General features: G+C 39.3%; 2 protein-coding genes across 3 annotated transcripts; both read right to left on the bottom strand.

Annotated features, from left to right (window-relative positions):
- Window positions 1–898: 898 nt before the first annotated feature.
- LOC111671820 (uncharacterized) lies at window positions 899–15,920 on the bottom strand. Of its 2 annotated transcripts, none has more exons than XM_023429034.2 (11): window positions 15,774–15,920; window positions 8,896–8,954; window positions 7,158–7,381; window positions 6,905–7,016; window positions 6,692–6,788; window positions 6,447–6,534; window positions 6,219–6,352; window positions 5,005–5,224; window positions 4,590–4,683; window positions 4,416–4,488; window positions 899–3,721 (listed from the first exon to the last, which is right to left on the bottom strand). In XM_023429034.2, the coding sequence occupies exons 3-11, from the start codon at window positions 7,261–7,263 to the stop codon at window positions 2,681–2,683; spliced, it is 1,965 nt and encodes a 654-aa protein (XP_023284802.1). In that variant the 5' UTR covers window positions 7,264–7,381; window positions 8,896–8,954; window positions 15,774–15,920; the 3' UTR covers window positions 899–2,680. The 2 variants fall into 2 exon arrangements, with proteins under 2 accessions (XP_023284802.1, XP_087036188.1); XM_087180062.1 differs by lacking the exon at window positions 15,774–15,920 and adding an exon at window positions 15,307–15,413.
- A 1,350-nt stretch (window positions 15,921–17,270) lies between these two features.
- LOC111671835 (uncharacterized) lies at window positions 17,271–20,194 on the bottom strand. The gene is made up of 4 exons (XM_087180066.1): window positions 19,594–20,194; window positions 19,326–19,490; window positions 19,065–19,243; window positions 17,271–18,956 (listed from the first exon to the last, which is right to left on the bottom strand). Exons 1-3 carry the CDS (start codon window positions 19,880–19,882, stop codon window positions 19,227–19,229), a joined length of 471 nt encoding a protein of 156 aa, XP_087036192.1. The 5' UTR covers window positions 19,883–20,194; the 3' UTR covers window positions 17,271–18,956; window positions 19,065–19,226.
- Window positions 20,195–20,251: the final 57 nt, after the last annotated feature.

Raw genomic sequence — 20,251 nt, forward strand, 5'->3', positions numbered from 1 at the left:
GAAGATTACCATAGAAGTAATTTTTAGATACTTTTCCTCTATAGCCTACTGTACATTTGATACGTTTACTGTCAGTTCAGAAAAAATAATCCCGATACTTCAACCATGAAGGTGAAACGTGAAGATGTAAAGGTAGAACAATGGACTGTTAGCTCTTAGCTTTGACGTTAGCTGAACATCTCGTCTACCTGCCTCACTCCCATCAGTGGCTCCTGTCCTCAAGTCTCTTTGCCAGCGGTGACGCTGTAGATAAATGTAAGTAGCAGTAGCTAACTATCTAGCTTGTTCAATACACTTTACTTTTGTACCTTATGAGTTTCCTAATTAGACTGTGTCAAGTATCTACAGATGAATAATAATTAAACAGTGTTGGCTCGTTTCCAACTTTTGCCTTAAGTTACAGTTTCGCTAACAAACATTAGTTAGCTAAACTGTAAATTAAGGTAGCTAGCTGATAGCACTCCCTATCATTTCCAGTGTTGGCTTAATTGGCATTTCATTACCAATATAAACAAACACTGATGCTCATTAATGAGCATTGATACAATGGAGGGTTAGTTATTGTAGAAATACGTTTTCACGTCAATATAGAGTTTATTATTTCATTTTAATTTGTGTGGCTGTGGTGGTTTGGTTAGTCTTTTACCTTTTTGCTATTAGCTTCTATAATAGGCACCCCTTTGTTTTCACTCAGGAATTCAGTAATTAAACAATATTAAAAATGTGTGCTGAAAGCTAATTAGCATTGGTGGAAAGTAATTAAGTACATTTATACAATGTCCATTTTATGCTACTTTGTACTTCTACTCCCCTACATATCAGAGGGAAATATTGTACTTTCTACTGAACTACATTCATTTGACAGCTAACGAGATACTGTAACACTTCAGTTCACTGATTGAAAGCAGGTAGATAGTTTATTTCCATTTTATGTTGAATTCAACTACAGACAATATTATAAGGATTATGGCTCACATTGAGCAAAGTTGTCTTCTTCAGCATGTACATTACATTACTGCATACAGTGTAGAGTGAAAACAGCAACAAATCAAGTGACATGGCAGGTGAGTGGCAAAAGGGAACTTTTTGACTGTTCATCCACAAAAACCTTTGTCCTTTTATTGACATTTGCTTTTATTAAGAAAGAAATAAAGGGTTAAAAAAGATTTTTAAAAAAAAAAAAAAACAATGTTTAATATAGCTGCCACACCAATATAAATCAGTAAAATTAATATTTATGGTGACCTTATAGCTCTCCTTTAGAGTTTCGGACCTTTAGTGGTGCAATGAAGTATGAGTAGGTCTTTGTATTGTTTATACATCTTGTTGAACACACACATGAGCCATGAGCACAGGAGAGACTCAATAAAACAATTCTGTTGACTGCAGCCTGTACTAACAGTCAGCCAGTGGGTACAGTATCAATGCACTGTTAAAAGAGGAGAAGAAGAATACTGCAAGCCTGAGTAAAAAGGTCTCTAAACATTCAAAAATAAATGCTGTGCAAAGGCTTTACGAGGTAGGAAATACATTCAACATGTTTGACAAGATACCTTAATGATTAAAAAACATAAAAAAATAACCTAGCTATTCTTGGTGGTCTAAGGTTAAGTAACAAATAACACTAACATTTTATGGTTCGGTATAGCTTTTTCCATCAGACACAATCCTCTTATATCTACAGTCATCAGTGAGTCTGACCTCTGACCTCTGACCCCCGATCCCGCTGATGGAATTTAAAAAAAACAGGAGCAGACACATAAACTAATGTTGGTCAAATCAGCATCATTGTACTTACAGAGCGGCCATTTTAATGTTCACCAGTGACATTTATGGATCCTTATAAAACAAGTAGAAAATGCCTCAAGAGCTACAGTAACAGTTGATCTTCACGATATTAATCATACAATATCATGGTCTCTACGGCTCTCGCAATGAGCAAAACGAAATACACATATTTTTCATTTTTTTCCCCCAATGTTTAAAGGGGCTATTTGTCAGTTTTCTCTGCTGCCAAACGTGGTTTCTTGCCAGGAGCAGGTTGTGGTGATTGTCGCATGACAAGAGCTTCTGCCATTATTGTCTTTATAATAATATGAGTCATTCTCATTAAAAAATGAGATGGGCTGGGGGTAGCTGGTTAGCGTGCTAACTTCAGTAGAAGACATGATAGAGACAAGACAAGAGATAGAGGCAAGGTGTTGATTTCCACAGATAGAGAAAGCTCTTGGAGAGTAAAGTAAGTAGTAAATGAGGTTTGATGCTGAACTTGCAGATTTTCTTCTAGACTGGAAAGTAAACAGCTGTTAATGCTAAAACTGCATATGTAGCAATAGCAAAACTAGCTAACTAATTATGTAATATTGTCATTATTTTTGTTTACTTATGTTGTCTCATCAAGCTAAGGAACTCAGCATGCAGGTAAATAAATGATAACTATTCATCATAAATATGTTTTATGAGAGTACAGGGAAAAAAATCTAATCATTAAATCAAACCTTCTTTCAGGGACATTGAACACTTAATAAATGTATAAAATGCTATGATGTTACGTACTGCTGAGAATGATTAACAAGCATGAGGTAACTGAATGAATCCAGCTGGTCAATAATCCTCCGTGTGCTTCATATCATATTCTACCTCATTTACCGTTTACTACATACTGCAGAGATATCTGTTTTTAACTCTCTTCCTGTCTCGCTGGCATATATCCATCACCAGAAGGTTCCATTGACCTGGACATTGTCATCAGAGCGATCCCCTCCAGTTTGTGACTTGGACTTGAAGGTTGTAGAGGTGGACTCATATCTGTCCCAGAGAACTTCAAAGGTAGTTGTGGGAAAGAAGACAAGGCGCATGGTAAAGTACAGGGAAGAGTCAGAGGAAACTGGAAGCTTGTGGATTCAATGGACTTATCAAAGTCCTCCAGGCTCTCCTCATGACTCACCTGCTCTTCGCTCCCACTACAAACCCCTGAATCCATGCTGGGCAGCTCAGGGCTGCAAGGAGGCATCCTCTGGACTTGCTCATAATCAGAACAAACCTGAATACACTGCTGACCAAAAAGGCTTCCACTGCCTCCAAACAGCATCTTGAAACCTACTTTTCCATCCCCTCCCTCTCTCTCCTGCTTTTTGTCCTCTGACCCCTCATCATGGCTGTCAGTCGCACCAATGCTATCTGCTTCCAGACTCTCTTGACTAACGTCTTCGCCACTGCACATACCTGAGTCAAGACTCTCTTGACTAACGTCTTCGCCACTGAACATACCTGAGTCAAGACTCTGGAGCCTGAAGCGCTCGACCGGCGGTTTCTCATAGTCTGAAATGACCTGCACTGGCTCACTGTTGTTGTTGCCTTTGGAAAGCAACTGCTGGATCTCCAGTTCTTTCTTTCTTTCTTCCTCCCTAACCTCTTCTGCAGTTTTACCATCAACCTGACTACCAACAGACCCATTAGGTGTATCAGCGGCACAGGGCTCCACATTCCCTGTGGTGGACGAGGAGACCGGAGGAGTAGCACACAGGTGGGAGTAACTGGGATTGGAGAAGCTGGAACTGGTCGACTCATAGCCATTCTCGCTTTTCATCTTCTCCAGCAGTGCCGCCTCTTTCTTGCACCGTGTGACAGCATCCGCAGTGGAGGTTACCTCTACAGAGATGATATCCTCCGGTTTCAAGGAGAGAAAGAGTTTGCTGGTCGAGTGAGGGCTCAACCAATTCTGGAGGGGAAAAGATAAAAGGTGGGAGATGAAGAGCAGGAATTGGAAAGATTAAAAATAAAGAATAAATTAAATCTGCACTAGACAATAAGATTGTAAAACTGGGTAAATATTGTTCCTTTGGATTATAAATGTGCCTGATGATTAGTTTTTCTGTCTGGTTTCACATCTCACGTTGGCTGTAAATCTTGCTGTTTCATGTCATGATGTTCTCTAGTGTGCTACAGTGAAAACTGCACTAACTGATATTTTCATATTAACAGCAGATCAGATGATAATGTGTAATGTCAGAGCATGTGATGATAGTGACGAACCTGCAGAAGCACTGTACAGTTCCCCTCAGCTTTATGGAGCATTTTAACGCCTTTCAGCTCATTGTTTTGGTTTTCTGATTTGCAAATTTAGAGACAAATTTTGGTTCACTCTCATTGCTATTATTGCAGCTGTCAGGTGTTTTCATGATAGAAAACTCTGGTAAGCCTTAAAGAGCTGTTACCGACTGAACGGAGAAGAAAATTGAACATCTAGCTCAAGAGTCAGATGCTTTTCAAAGAAGGTCTACGTTAATGCTATTGATGCACTTTGTCTCCTAAATGCTGCTTGTGCCTACAACTTACAGCAGCCTTAATATGTTGTAATTGGCAACACATTAAAACAAGTGATGAAAAATAAGAAAAATATTTCATAGGCTCACCTGGAAATTCATATTCTTCAGGGAGGATTTTCTTGGGTCTGGTATGGGCGAACCTTTGATCTTCTCGTAAACCCTAAAAGACAAAATAACATAAACTTTAATCAGAGCTGTCGGATAAAACATATTTTTCTTGAACACAAAAGATCAGAATAGAAATATCTCTTGTCTTCTCACCAGGTGCCTTTGTCATTCCTCAAGAGTATGACAGCCAGAAAGAAGGCAAACCCTGCGCCTGCGATGATCATGCCCCATATCTTCGCGGCAACACCTGACAAACACAGGACAGAGCACGTCACCCAGATTAGCTAAGAGGTAAACATTCTGTATTTATACCACTGTAAATGACAAATGTTGGTTTTATTCATTCAAAATGCAAATAAGCTTATTTTCCATGTGATATAAGATAAACATCTGTTCCTGTTTGAACATGTATTGTTCATCCAACTGGTTTCCTTCTCAGGAATTTAAAGCAGAGCCATGAACAAATCTCCAGATGTAAAAGCGTATGGTATTGGTAAAATGTTGCTTTCCACTGATTACATTTGTAAAACTAAACCAATTAATTTTGTTCATATTTAACAACATTTACCTGATAGTGGTGGTGGTGGTTTTGGTCTACCTTCAGGTGACACCCATGATGCAGTGGGGCTCCAGTCACTCCAGATTGATCCGACCCGTTCTTCAGCCTTCACTCGAACACGTGCCTCGTACCTCTCTCCTTTTATAAGCAGGTCGGGGTCCAGCTCTATCTCGCACTCTGTCTTGTGCTCCAAATTGCAAAGGTTTTTTTTTTCCTGCACAGAGGGATCCTGACAAAGGAGACACAAATGTGGATCTTTAACAGGCTGATTCACACAAGACACAGATTATGTGTATAAGTCATTTAACATACACAACACACACTCATTTCATGTTCAAATTGCATTCTTTGTATTGGGAGGGATCCTGACAAAGAAGACACAAATTTAATGGCTGATTGTCATGTCTGTTCTTTTACTGCTGCTTGTGTAAATCATTTAACATACATACACACTCATTTCATCAATTCATATATTTCATGTATTAAATTTGGGGTAGGCACATGGCAAAAATAAATCCGGCCCATACTTGGGTTCCAAGGCCCGAATATGGCCCATGTACAGCATGATTGTCTAATATTTCTGAGACCAGAGCATAACAGCTGGACTGTGCCCAGATGTGGAAGTATGTGGGCCAGACTCAGGCCTAAGACCAAGGCATATGTTGGGCCAGAAGTTTCATTTTGGTATCTGGGTTCCTTCAGCATATTGTAATTCAAGTGGTCTGAAAGCAAACTAGATGTCTGTACTTCCTCTCGATTTTTTTTTTTCAGGCTTTATTAAATCTAGCACGTGATGGACCAATCAGAGATCTTTTCAGAGAGAGAGAGCATTCATTGGCTGCTCCATAAATGTTTGTGCACATCCCCTCAGATGGAAGTGTGCGTCATTATTGGGGAAGCGTTTCATTGATGGAGAGAAATGGCTGTACCTCTTCCGTACAGGTAACAGGCTGCTATCATCATTCTCCTCTTATAAATAATTATGTTGTAGTAGTTGGTTGTGTTGATAGATTAAAAGCAGGTGATGAGTGGCGATGTTGAATGTTGTTAATAGTTTAGCCTTCTGCTAACCGTAGCCAGAGGCTCACAGCTATGGCTGTGTTGCTTCTTTTCTTTTCTTTTCTTTTCTTTTCTTTTCTTTTCTTTTCTTTTCTTTTCTTTTCTTTTCTTTTCTAGATTTCTATGTAGCCCAGTTTGAACACACACACAAAATGTATACACACACTCCATGACTGATCCTCTGTTTTCCACTGCAGCTGCGAGGCGTAAACGTTGAGTCTCGAATAGGGTGCAACTTGGGGAAACCAGGAAATGGTGGTAAAGTTGATATCTGGTTTTACTGGAGGGTTCAGCTTTACTGCAGGATCACACAAACATAGTTTGTTTAAGTTCAAAATGAATATCTCACAAGTTATGTCACAAAAGGTCAATATATCATTCAGTATACTCACTGTGGCAAACTGGCTTGTAGGAAATTGTATAAATTTTCTTCACATCCTCACAGATCAGATCAATGGACAATACATGGAACCACTGAAACTGAGAAAATATGAAGAAAACAATATTGCACTTAGAAAACATTCATAAAACAATACAAAATAAAGTAAGATATATAGCCAATGATAATGCTTGATTTAAGACTAGAGATAAGAGAGTTACATAGAGTTAGTTTTTCTACAGAACTTCTCAGACTCACAATGTTATCTTTGTGGAAGTACAGGGAGCACTTCTTTAGCGCTGGTCTGGAGATGTCAACAGGCTCTAGCTTACAGCAAGTGTAATATTCACGTTTCCTGAAAAAAAAAAAAGTCATGTTCAATTTCATTTTACTACTTTTGTGCACATACAGTATATTTGCATCTGCTGTAAGTACATGACTAGTTTTTCTTTTACTGACTGCTGTCCTTACTTGTTCGAAATATTCCTTTTAGCGTGTAGTGTGCACACAGCATCCGTGTGGTCGTATGCACTGTTCCACACACAAGTGATGTTACGATCGTAGTCATTGTAGCAGGTGAGATCTGTGAGAAATAATAAGACAGAGGTGAAATGCCAAGTTAGAGCTGCGACAGTGTGTGACTGTCATTTTTCAGAAGATGTTGAAATCAATTATGCAACACAAAATAACGATATAAATCAAGTTATCAAAAAAGATCACAAACTTTTATCTGGGTGGCTCGGACAGTCTGCAACCTCCATTCTGACAGTGCAGACATGAAGCAGAGCTAGAAGTAGAAACAGGAGAAGGCTTTTCTTGTTTCTCTCCATTTATCGTGTCATCAGTTGTTTTTCTTTTCTGGGAGAAATCAAATCTTCAGGATAGTTGGTTTCCAAAGCCGGTTGACTGCTTCAAGGTGTAACTCATTGCTTTCCCCCTCTTCTCATCCTGGGCAGATGGAAAGATGCAGTTGTCGACAAAATGTAGAGGAATGACATACAATATGGCTCTGCTTCTTTATTTAGTATCAATGGCCTGTTGTTTGTCAGTTTTTATCTGCACAGCCCAAAAATACCCCTGACCACAAATATGCCGAGAAACAGTAGTGACACCAACAGGTGATGGCAAAAGCAGAAATAGAAATGTTTCACATCCTGTGTGCTCTGGTTCCATATACACAGACTGAAAAACACCTGTTAGGATGTGACAGATTAATAATAAAATGTTATGCAATACTTTGGAGGGAAATTCTCTGTTAACTCAGGTTAGACCCATGTTGGAGTCAACACACATTTAATTAAATCTTTTTATCTGTAACTTTTATCTGATTTTATTTATTTCATTTCATTGACATATAGATTGAAAACAGCATCTACCTAGGTGAGATCCGGAGCCCTGCTTCACAGCACTTTGATCCACTGTGCTTAGATTTATAAAGTGTGTTTTGCTGCCCTCCATACTTAGGTTTGTCAAACCTGCTTCACCCAGCATCCCTAATTGTTACAATGTGAGAAGTTGAACCACTGGATGTCATCAAAACAGGATTAGATTCTCAGCGGGTATGTAGTTATTCCTAGATCACTGGAAGTCTATTCTTGACTTTTGGCAGCAGTAGACATACTAAAGTAATCACTTTATATCATCTTAACTAACTGCATGGCTTTAAGTGGGGCAAAATTCCACTCTTCGTTCCATACTAACCACCTACCCTGACATACCTACTACGCTTTACTTAATGTGCATGTATCCTGTCACCTCCACGCTTCTGCTATTACAGGATCTGACTGGAAACAAGGGCAGTTAATCAAATTACTTTTTTACTTTTTTTTTCAAAATTCAATTTTTGTCTCCCTAATATCTCTGTGAACACTGTCCTGTTGCTGTCAGCTGCTGAAATCAAGAAGAGAGAAGATCTAAGATGATAAAAAAAAAAGTTGATTTGCTCAAAGCAATAAGCTTAAACAGCATGTAATTTAATCTAGACTTTTTGCCCTGGGTTTTGCCTCTCAGGCTACACAGAGGTTTCCCTGCCGAGTAAAGGCTGTTGGCGCTGTACACAGCCTAAAGGAAAGACTACTTTCATCTCCTCCAATCCACAAAGAAAACTAAACAAAACTAAAAACTAAACATACGGTATGGTGAGTCCCAGCAGTTGACAACTGAAGAATGCCACAGTTAATGAATGACATCATATATCTATTAGATGTGGGTATAGAGCTCTGCTGATGACTAAGTGATGAAACTGAACAACCTAATGTAAAACAAACAGAAAAAAACAGGAAAATTCCCCCATGTTTAAACAGAGCAGCCCACCTGTTTAGGTATCACATCTTATCTTAGCACCTAGTGACATGAAACAGTGTGTGATATGTCGCCGCTTGCATGTTTTGACATTGACACACTTAATCTAAGAAATAAATATGAAATATGAAGTCAACAAAGACCTCGCTTTAGTATCTTACCTGTTGGCAAAGCTGTTCAGGATCTGCTTCAAAGCACTGGTTTCATTCCACTTGATGCCCTGTAAGAGAATATCTGGTAAATAAAGTTTTTCCTCAGAGGAAATGGCAAACAGCCACCCCCATAAAACAAAGAAATATAGAAGATAATATTCATACTCTGAAGGTAACTACTAAGAAAGTGAATCATTCAAGATCAGTCTTTCATAGGTTTGCATCCGCCCCCACACTTAAACTTGATGGTGTAAAATTACGTTTTTGTGGTAAGCATTTTAACCCTTCAGAGCAGTTTCCTCTTTTATTTGCCTTTGACTAATACATTCTGTATTTATACAACTGTAAATGACAATTGTGGGTTTTGTTCATTCAAAAAGCAAATAAGCTTATTTTCCATTTCATATAAGATAAACATCTGTTCCTGTTTGAACATGTATTGTTCATCCAACTGGTTTCCTTCTCAGGAATTTAAAGCAGAGCCATGAACAAATCTCCAGATGTAAAAGCGTGTGGTATTGGTAAAATGTTGCTTTTCACTGATTACATTTGTAAAAATAACCAATTAATTTTGTTCTTCAGAGCAGTTTCCTCTTTTATTTGCCTTTGACTAATAAATTGCATATCTTAATGGCTTTACTTGTTGTGCAGCTGTTTCTATAACTAGAAACAAAGGGGAAAAATAATAAATCCACAATGCAGTCTCGACACAGGTAGATACTTGCTACTTTGGTGTGAATACAGTCTGATGTGTGTCTCTTGTCTTTCCCAGTAGCTATCTATCTATGTACACCACAATGACATTTAAACACTGTCAAAAACAGGATGAAAAATAACTCTCTGTGTGTGTGTGTGTGTGTGTGTGTGTGTGTGTGTGTGTGTGTGTGTGTGTGTTTCATGTAGGATTCGTGGTACGTGGTTATCGCAGCCCACTGCAAACTAAACCACAAACAGCCACAGACCCACTTACAAAAACTGTCACTCTGCACAATAACAATAACACTACAATATCTTATCTTAATATATTTATCTTTTTAAAGATCTTTAGCATTTAATAGAATATATTTCTATTAAAGCAAAGATTTCTTTTTTTTACATCGTGCATACAACATTTATGTTAACAAAATTTTTTTCTTTTTCCATTTCCGTGCACGGGCGAACGTGCAAGTTTTTACTGACTCCCCCGGTCACCTGTTTATGCAATTAAATAAAGGTCAGAGTGTTTTTTCTGAGAACCAAAATGTTCCATTATTCTGACAGGTGCACTTCCTGTTCTCAAAATGACATTAATCAGATTGCAAGTCATGACCTCCTTATAATCGTTAACTTGTGTACCTTCCCAGTTGTAAACTTTATAGGAAGCAAGCAAATGTGTCAGTAGCCAGGAAGACATATTTAACAAGTCCACTTTTATCTTTGCTATGGATAAGTGTTAAAAAAGTTCTCTCTTGTTAAAAAGGTGAGAAAAGGGAAGATGAATTGAATAGATCCTCTTAAAGTCACAGTACGTATTAGATTCAGGCCTCTCTCTATTGTAAATGCTGCTTATAAGGGTCAAAATACTTAGTCCAGTCCAGTATCAATAAAAGTAGTTCTTTGTAGTTTCTGTAAGAGAAAGTGTAAACTGTAATATCAAGTCCATCCTATTGTACAGTTCTGGGTGTCTCAGATGTTCCTCAGTGGGTGCTTGAGAAAGCAATGTGGCATCTTGTGGCAGAACAAGATCAAAACCCTGAAATTTTAAAGACAAAATGGCAGTTCACACCCCAAAGGTTGCATTTAGATGGAATCCTCAGACAATCTAGCCAAGATATACATACAAGGATAATGAAAAATGGAGTAATGTTATTGTGGTGACAAGGATTACTAACTGCCTCGATAATAACAGATTACATATGATTGGATTATATTGAAAGTTATACAGGCATCACTGCCACCAGATGTTGACCAGCATCTCAAAACCAAAACAAGTGCTTCGTCTGCCACACCTCCGGCCTCAGTTCTAGTATAAGCGGCCATGAAACACAGCAAAAAGACCAACTGAATAAAGTTACCCGGCATACATGAGAGCAAACAATAAACAATTTAGCCACAACCAGTCCACGGTTGCGTTGCCGTGATATGCTCCTCAGCAATGCTAGCCGGTTCAAAAGCCAGTTCCGAGTCAAGCTAGAGCTCCTTAGCAGCTTGTAGGAATCTCCATCTTGGGAAATCCAGACCAGTATTGGCTCCACAGTCAGACTGGGAAAGAAATTCATCCTTACTTATCCGCTGGGACTGGCCTCATGAATGACACTGACGGAGCTGGCAAAGACACTGATAGAGCAGGTTGAAACCTTATGGATTTTTTGACTGGCCACCAGCCGACTGGGCCTTTTCAGCCAAAAAAAAGTGGTTTCTTCAGTGGAGAAAAATTTGGAAGGTCGCTTTTACCTCAACGCTGCTTACGGCACTGTGCCATGTTACATGTGGGTGCTGCCTGTGTGTCTATAAATGTGGGGACGACCAACAGTTTAACAGGGGGGACTAACACATACACACTGCTGCACCAGCGACCAAAACAAAAAACAGAGAGACCCACATTACCACACAAACAGGGGGTGTGCCTTCGTTCTCTGTTCGAGACGCCATTACTCCACTAAATCTTTGCATAGAAAATAGTTGTTTGCTGTTATATTATTGTTTAAAATCTCATTTACAAAACTTTTAATATTATTACAAGATCTTTGATGTGAGTGTATTCATCATGCTATGGTTGAGCAACAGTTTCATATACCTTGTGAACTGGTTCACAGCAGTGGTTAAAACTTAGTGGAAGCTTCTTTGAGGTTTCCTGTTGCACAATTTCTAATGATACATGCCTTTGCATCAGACATTAGTATTTTCCCCAGCAATGCATAGTCTAAAAGAAATTTCTGTGTAACTTGAAAACCGATTGATGATGCTAATTTAAGATGTAGCTTAAACATGTGCATGTCCTGAAATCCACTGAAATTTGTTCCAACTTGTAAATTACAATTAAATCTCAAGTGTCCACAGTCACATCCAAAGTCACTTTGTTGACCAACAAAAAAAAATCTTATCTCAAAGGAGCAATGCACCACTTGTGTCAAAAAGTCAATATACTAGCCGGAGAGCACTGCTACAATGCCCTGGAGGAGCTTTGCATAGACAAACAAATCAAACCGGGCACATGGAGTTTGAGGTGTACAGAAAGAGTCTTGACAAAAGACACAATCAAGTACCATAATGGGAAGTGCAGGATCCTAGATCCAAACCCAGGACTAAAAATCTCAGCTCCTACTTTGTCAGTTTTGACTATTCGTTTATGAATCTCCTTTTTGCAATTTCATTGGACCTTAATGGTGGTGCAATTCTAAATTGCTCAATTTCGCCTTTAACGTCATTTCAAAGTGGTAGCCTCCTGTTTTGGGGCAGTTTCTGTGCTCTGAATCAGATGGCTAAATGCTAATGCTGCAAGCTCTCTATTCTAATCGGATATCTGCCGAGACATGTTGACTATAACTTACCAACTTGTCAGTAAGCTTTTGCTCAGTCTCATAATATGATGCTGACTATAGTCAGAATTGTTCTGCTTTGGTGAGAATATGTAGCTGTTGTATAGTCAAATCAAGTCTGATGTCATGAGATTAATGACACCATTCAAAGTCATTCTGTGGAGTCCACCACCTACCTTTCCTGCATTTCTTAAGTGACCATTAGAAATTTGAGTGACTCAGTTCAGTTGACCACATCATGTAACTAGCAACTTCATAGTGGGAAAAACCTCACTGCTAGTTCTTGGCAGAACTAAAGAATTAAGATGTCTTGTCTCAGTTTGTCAGATACTATCTGCTTGATGGTTCTTTCTATTTGTAAACTCTTATCACTAAGGTGCATTTTGGTTCAGTTTATATTTATCTGTTTTCTTCTGACATTTGGACTTCCCCAAACCTAGTCCAACAGCGAAATGAAAAAGCTAACACTGTTCTCGGCCTCTCTCTTTCTGTCTTTCTTCTCTCCTTTTCATAGAGATAGAAGCAAACAACCACACAAATGAACACACACACAATAAGCACACACACAAACCACTTCCTAACCCCCTTCTCTTCCCAGAAAGCTACTGTTGTTTCTAATAAGAAGGGAAAAAAACATTTACTATCCAGTAAGTATGGTCCTCTTATCTCTTATCTTATGCTTTTCTTGGTGGTCCTGGTGCAAAGATTTCTAAAGTCACAGCCTCTAACAGCTGCCATATTGCCAGGCTAGTGTCAGTCCTTTAGATGCATTTACTTGATGCATTATGTAAGACTGGCTGCTGAGGGTGGTAGTTTTTACATGTCATACAAACATTTCAATTCATTCAACTCTTTTCTTTTTGAAAGCTACTCATGTTAGTTGAAATCATAGAATCAGCTGGAGTTTATTGACCTTCCTATCTTAATCAGTCCCTAATGACGCTTATAAGAATAAAACTAACCCACAATCATGTTTGAGTTAAATGTAGTCTGCAGGATGCAATGTTCAGAACAGCCTCAGCGTGGGAATTTGGGCATGATTGTTAACTGGGTCACCAGATCTAGACCACACAACCCAACCTTAGTCCTTTGTGATAAAGCCGAGATCCTCACTGTATGATACTAATGAACACAGTAGACTGTCTTGTTATATGGTGCTGCGAATGTAATGCATGCCAACACACATCCCTGGCAATTTACCTTGTAAGGTGAATGTTGAATTTACCTTGTCATGACCGCTACATCAAAGTTTCTACCGTAACAACAAATAACAACAGATTTGTAAAATCCTGTCACAGAGTATTATAACCCACTGTGCAGTGTTTTGGCTTCTGGTAAATCTCATCAGTCTGCTATTCCTACTGGACTTCCTCGATCATATTTTATATCTCACAAATACCTGAGGCAACATGCTGCTACCAACGCAGCCACCTGCATCGTTAATGTGCAGGGCGGTTTTTGGTGTGAACACCCACTTGTCTATCACCAAGCAAGTTAGCTAAGGTTTCAAGCAGGTATGTGAAAGTCAAAGGGCAAGAAATTTTGTTGCTCATTTAGTTATAACGCTATAACTGAATCAGTGTGGGTTGTCTGTTAAGAAATGTACATCTACTGCAACAGCAGCACGTAGCATGTAGGAGTAAGCAACATAGTCTGAAACAACAGCAGGGACAAGGCTGATCATCAGAGAAACCGTGTGGGTTTGTCAGATTGTTTAGTCAACATGTACTAGGTAGACTGCCGCAAATCTTTGGTGCAGATGTTTATGGATCAGACGTTGTATCCCAATAAATGTGGTGATTGCCTCATTATTTTACTCCAATGCTACCAGTAAGTTGACATGTTTGGAGTGAAAACTGTTGGATGGACTGTCTTGAAATTTGGTGAAAACGTTTACGGTCCCCACAGAATGAAACATACTGACCCATGACTTTTCCTCTATTGCCACCAGGTCAAAATTTCAATTTTGTGCATTGCATTTAAGTGCCATTGTGAGCATGTTAGTATGCTGACATTAGCATTCAGCTCAAAGCACAGCCTCACAGAGCTGCTAGTTTTACTGTATAGACTCTTTTTTATTTAGCAAAAAACATTTCATTTGACCTTTTAATGCCTCATGAAGTCTCTTTTGTTCTCCTCACTCCTCTGCTGTGTGACTTCTCTCAGCCTCTTACTTCCTCCATCTTCTCATAACTGCCCACACAAACCACATCTCTCATTTTCAAACAGCTTGTTGCCCACATTTCTCCGTCTCTTTGTTAACTGTTTGTTATCTTTTCCATGGGCCAGTAGTTCAAAAACACAAAAGTAGACGGTTTTAAATGGTTACTGAAATGAAACTTCTCAAATGGTATGACTATATCTCACCCTGTGAAATGTTTCTTATTGAAATTTGGCTGACATTATAAAATACAAGGTTATCTTCTGGGTTTAATATCAATCATGAGAGGTCTAAAAAGTTTGTTTTCACAATAATATACTTGTGTTTAGGGTACGTTTACAATAACAGGAATTTAATCAAACATCCAAAATATTTCATGTCTTGTTTCAATGGAAGACTTGATGATGTGACGTACAGTGACAGCTTCAGAAAAAGCTTTTAAGTTTACTTCGTAACTTCGATGTAATCATTCTACTCAGAAAAAAACTATGGCTGTGTCCTCACCACCATCACTGATGTCATCATTATCAGTTTCATTGTAAGACACGCACACATGTGTAATCTGTCTTCAAAAATACATCATGAAGAAACCGAACTCGACATTATCATCCTCTAAATCTTCAGTGTCACACCGTAGCACCATTTCCCGCCACAGACTCATTGATTCATTATTCCGGAAAAAAAGTTTGACCTGCATTAGAAAATAGCTCTTGACGAGAATTAATTCATATAAGAACCTACCTGGCTCCCGTTTCTTTGGTTCTGTCCATTTACGTTAAAAATGATTGATAAGTTGTTTCCATGTCTGTAGCCTGAGATTGTACTGAAAGGTTTTTGTTTCATGGCTTCTGTCATGATCTAAAGTGACGTATAGGGAAGCTTTCTACATGAAAAAAAAAGGTCTGTGGTTTGTGTGGTTCCCCTAAAGGTAGTATCTGGGTGTCATGTTATCCGTGTTTCAAGAAGTATGAATCAACAGGATGAAAAAACCCTTGTTAGTGTCGGTTTGTTACTTTCCGTTCTCTTTTTCCTGCTGTTCCTGTTACTCTACATTTACATATTCTCTTTAGTTACAGGCACTCCGAGTTAATCATTGCCTCTCAAATTGTTACAATCACATTTGTTGAGAAGTAACAGAAGTGTGTGCTTTCCCAAACTAGTCCTTAAAATGCCCGTAAAAATAACTCTTAAAACACCCTAACACAAACCTCTGCCTCTGCCATGTAGGGATCTTGGAGTAGAGCCAGTTGAGGTGGTTCGGGCATCTGATCAGGATCCTTCCTCGAAGCCTTTCGTTGGAGGTCTTCCAGGCATGTCCAAGTGGTAGGAGGCCCCAGGATAGACCCAGAACACAATGGACTGATTATATATCTCATCAGCCCTGGGAACGCCCCCAGGAGGAACTGGAAACATTGCTCAGGAGAAGGATGTCTCGATTACTTGACCAGACCTGCCACCAGGACCCAACCCTGCATTAGCAGCAGAAAATGGATTGATCCTTGATTTCATGCATCCATTTCCCCTTAGTTTTCAAACTTACAGGATAGCTTAAAGGTTAAGTCTATTTTAAAAGGAATTTAAAAGTGTAATTTAAAGGAAGCTCACCAATAAACACATTATATCTTGTTTGTTTGACAGGGGCCATGTGTCATGAGGAACTATTTCTTGGCTTGGAGTTTTTTTTTTTTTAATCATGAGAAGTTGCCAGACAACCAACTAATCCTTTCTCCTCCCATCACAACTATACAATGTGAGAAATGGGACATCAAATCCAGTCCACAGTGTTTCATGCTAAAATTACAAGCAGAGTAAATCATAAACTTTGTATATAAAGAAGTTATGTTGGACTTTACAAAGATGATGAACTCATAACAGTTGGACACAAACCAGCAGGAAGCAAAGACGCACACACAGGGAAAGGCAGGGAGAGAATTATGTACTAAAAAGACCTTTGGAAGACCAACTTGTTTTGTCTAAGGCAGACTATTGAAACATCGTACTGACTTAGGCTGAACTTTAGAATTAATTGTTGCACAGAATGAGTCCTGTGGATTGTGTCCGCCGTCACTTACAGTGGAGTTGTGCTATAGGAAGGGATCACTTCGCAGCCAATGTGGACAGGAGAAATTATTACAATGGCTAATAAATCTTTCACCATACATATGGGTATGTGAATGTTGTCTTAAGGTAGACTTGAAAGAATCCAAGCCCTTCCTTTTAGAAACGGGTTACGTTAACATACCTTCAATGCAATGATTAGCCCTCAGGTTGCACTTTCAACAGACTATCTTGTTGTACTGCATTAAGTTAGCCTATTAAAAGTTAAAGCGATTGTTAATAGAAAATTGGTCTAACTTCTGGTTTAATCTAAGATCCTACATGTAGTATCAGATTTTTAAATTTGCCGCCTCCTAGTGGCAGTATAAATGACAGACAGCAATGCACACTGCTGAGCCAAAATAACCATGTTGCTGTTATGCATGCTCGTGTTCACTGATAATTTGTTTTCCAGAGTTGATTCTGTGGTTAAAAAATGTGTGAACTGCGTAGTATCACATTATATATGTACCTCATGCCACAACACATTTAACTTTTTGTACACCAACATATGCAAATGGAACTTCTGCTCCAGCAACAGTAGTGCTCACATTGTGTGCAGCTGCAGCATGGATTGATTTACTGAATGGGTCTACTGCACCCAGAGCCTCTGTATGAAGTGACTTTATTTCTTGTTTGAAAGTCATAGTGCTCAAATAAAAGACATAAAATGACCAAAAATGCGAAATGATTATAAAGAGACAAGAAAATTAACTTAAAGAAGTGACCACAAGTCAGTCAGTCCATTGGTCTTTTCGTACATGAATGTTCGAAATATTTCTCAACACCCTGATTTGTATTTATATACGATATGTTGTAGTTTGACCTAATTTCCAGACAGTAAAAAGTAAATAAAGCATTTGTTATTCCGTAGGCAGGGCAATATAAATTAGATTAACTGGCAGTGTTCAAGACAGACCAGCATCTTAAGTAACTTAAATATTGAAGTTGAAGAGAAACTAACTACACATGTTGTCAGACTAGATGTCATAGAGTTCATACTACAGTTGTACTGTATGCTATGGTTAGAAAAACCGCTCTGAAACTTCACTGCCCTCAAGTGGAAAATGTTTGAATTTACCATCAACAACATTACATTGGTGCCTTTTTATCAGCTGAAAATCAGTCATTAATTGAATTTGTAGTGATAGAATAGAAATACCTTAATACAACAAGGAAAAATAAAATGCCTATAAATTAAGTTATTCTCAATGTTCTTTTTACAGTTAATTAAAAAAAATATATAAATAAAAATTTGAGACTAAATAACAAAACTGACAGTGCACTGCCCCCGTATGCTACCTCCAACTGCTCCAGTGCACTTTATGTTCACAGTAAGATAACAGAAATAATTTACGTGTCGGGTAAGAACACTAACCAGCTAGGCCAGGTCAAGACAGTTATTCCTTCTGACTGGAACAGCAGAGAGAAAAAAAACCAAAAAAAAAAACCAAGTTAACTTGTCAAAACTACACAGTAAAGACCTTTACTAAATAAATGGCTGCTTTATTAAAAAGAGGAAGGCAGGAATTTCAGCAGTGTCACTTCCCTTTTACTTTAAGATACGTCAAACAGCTGGTGGTAAAATAGTCACTTGACTTTGTGTGTCTATGTTTCGAGCAGCAAAAGTAAATAATACAGCAACTATCTTTCACTTTCAAAGGAATCAAGTTGTTTTTACGTGTTGAAATGCATGTTGATACTTCAGAAACATATCTCAGCAAAATGACTAGGTGCGAAAGTGGGTGTAGTTTTGGTTTAAAAAAAAAAACCAAATGTGAAGAGTGTTTCTCTGTTGCTGATTACCTGTTTCCTTAATTGGCTGTTTAGCTGCTCTCGATCTTCTATGTTTGTTTGAATCAACAACAAAAATGATAGAAATGTTTAAATGTGGCTGTCCTTCAGTGACAATACAGGATCTAGAGATAGATACTAGAGTTTGTGCTTTTCTAATTTGTCTTATGTACTTACCAATTTTAATGACAATGAAAACAATAATTCATCAAAGTGACCTGTTATATTCATCATGAGGCAGATGGGGTAAATGGCCCCTGCTCTGCCACAGCAACTTCGGGCCACCTTCCTCTTCCTGTAAGCTCTGGTGCTGGGTACACGTAGTCCAGGCAGAGGAGGTGGTTGAACAGAAGTGGGGGGTGGCGTATGAGCGAGGGGAGGACCAACAGCACTGGATGAGGGTCCAGGCTGCTCCTCCGGGACATTGAAGTTTAAGAGCTGTCCTTGTCCCACCTGTACCAATGATAGACCCTTTGCTGAAGGGAGAGTCTGGCCAGCACCTGGAACACACAGACAAACACAGACTGTTTTAGGATTTTTAGCTTTCATTAAAAGATAAATTACAGAACAGATTACAACACACCAACAGCTTTATGACAAACTCTTACCACTGAGTCCTCAATTTAATTCAAAGAGCTGGATGTGAATGAATGACCACCGAGTCCTCATGGTCCCTCTGGACCACATGGCCACCGGATGAGGACGGCAGAGCTGGTTGCAAATGGCCTCCACCAGGCGGCTAACACTGGCCAAGTTTGCAGGGCCCAAGTTCAGTCCAAGAAGACAACTGAAAGATAATCAGAGAGCAGTGTGTTAATACAGATCTGATATTCATTAGAGGAAACAGTGATATTTGAAGTGAATCTCACCTCTGGAGACTCTCCTTCCCAGGACAGGAGGTGTTGTTCCCCGTCGCTGCCTTGAACTGTCACCTGGGCTGCCTCTCCTGGTATCTGGTAGGGAAGACAACTCGCTATTCCTCCTGCTCTGTCTGGCAGGTGTTGCCAGGAGCTTGGAAGTACTTGGCACTGGAGCTTGAGGACAAAGGTCAAAATGGATCAAAAATTAATTTTATGTTTGCATGAAATGATAATACACAATATACTTAACCACAAGCTACGGGACACACGCATGTACCTGGGATGAACTGGTTAAGGTGGAAACCACAAGGCTGACTCCCGCCCTTTGTCAGTCTACCAGTCTCTGTGTACAGCTGCACACGTGGTGGGTCCTGAATGCAGCTGAGGTGGCGCCTCTGTGTACTCCATATGTCCTGGATGCAGAAAGAATCCAGCAAAGGAACTTCCGGGGTGACATGGAGATCCTGGACGAGGAGGGCCGTCTCCTGTTTCCTCCTCCAACAGTGGAGCCTCCACTCCTCCCAGGAGATCCTCAGGATCACCTTGGCAACAGTCAGGCCGAGCATCCTGTGCTTCCCCTCCACATTGCAAACTACCTTACAGTTTTGACACTTAAGTTAAAACAAAGACATTGAGCTTAACTTGACCGATATTGACACATTTGATACATACAACACAGATGCTTTGACAGTATATATGTTTATATATGCATGGGATATAAAGCCCCGGAGACTGCGTCCATTTTTATAAACAGTCTATGGATTCAGGTCTTTACCACAGGGCGTCACTGGCAGACATTCAAGGTAGGAACTTATCTTCGACTGTTGCCCAGCCGGCTGCTTTCAATCGGTGCACACACGAGGCGCTCACCGGATGTTGATGGATTCTCATGTTACTGTTCAGCTGTAATGGCAACTTCTGATTGATGTAGCTTG

Source organism: Seriola lalandi, unplaced genomic scaffold (genome assembly GCF_002814215.2).
Source record: "Seriola lalandi dorsalis isolate HSWRI2012SDOR001 ecotype SW California unplaced genomic scaffold, Sedor1 jcf7180002054887, whole genome shotgun sequence".
Classification (NCBI taxonomy): domain Eukaryota; kingdom Metazoa; phylum Chordata; class Actinopteri; order Carangiformes; family Carangidae; genus Seriola; species Seriola lalandi.

Coding starts and splice junctions, on each gene's coding strand:
- LOC111671820 (XM_023429034.2), bottom strand. CDS start 7,263: ATGGAGAGAAACAAGAAAAGCCTTCTCCTGTTTCTACTTCTAGCTCTG. Junction 6,789..6,904: donor AAAAGGAATATTTCGAACAA/GTAAGGACAGCA, acceptor TTTTTTTTTCAG/GAAACGTGAATATTACACTT. Junction 6,535..6,691: donor ACTTCCACAAAGATAACATT/GTGAGTCTGAGA, acceptor ATATTTTCTCAG/TTTCAGTGGTTCCATGTATT.
- LOC111671835 (XM_087180066.1), bottom strand. CDS start 19,882: ATGCTCGGCCTGACTGTTGCCAAGGTGATCCTGAGGATCTCCTGGGAG. Junction 19,491..19,593: donor CCTTAACCAGTTCATCCCAG/GTACATGCGTGT, acceptor TTTGTCCTCAAG/CTCCAGTGCCAAGTACTTCC.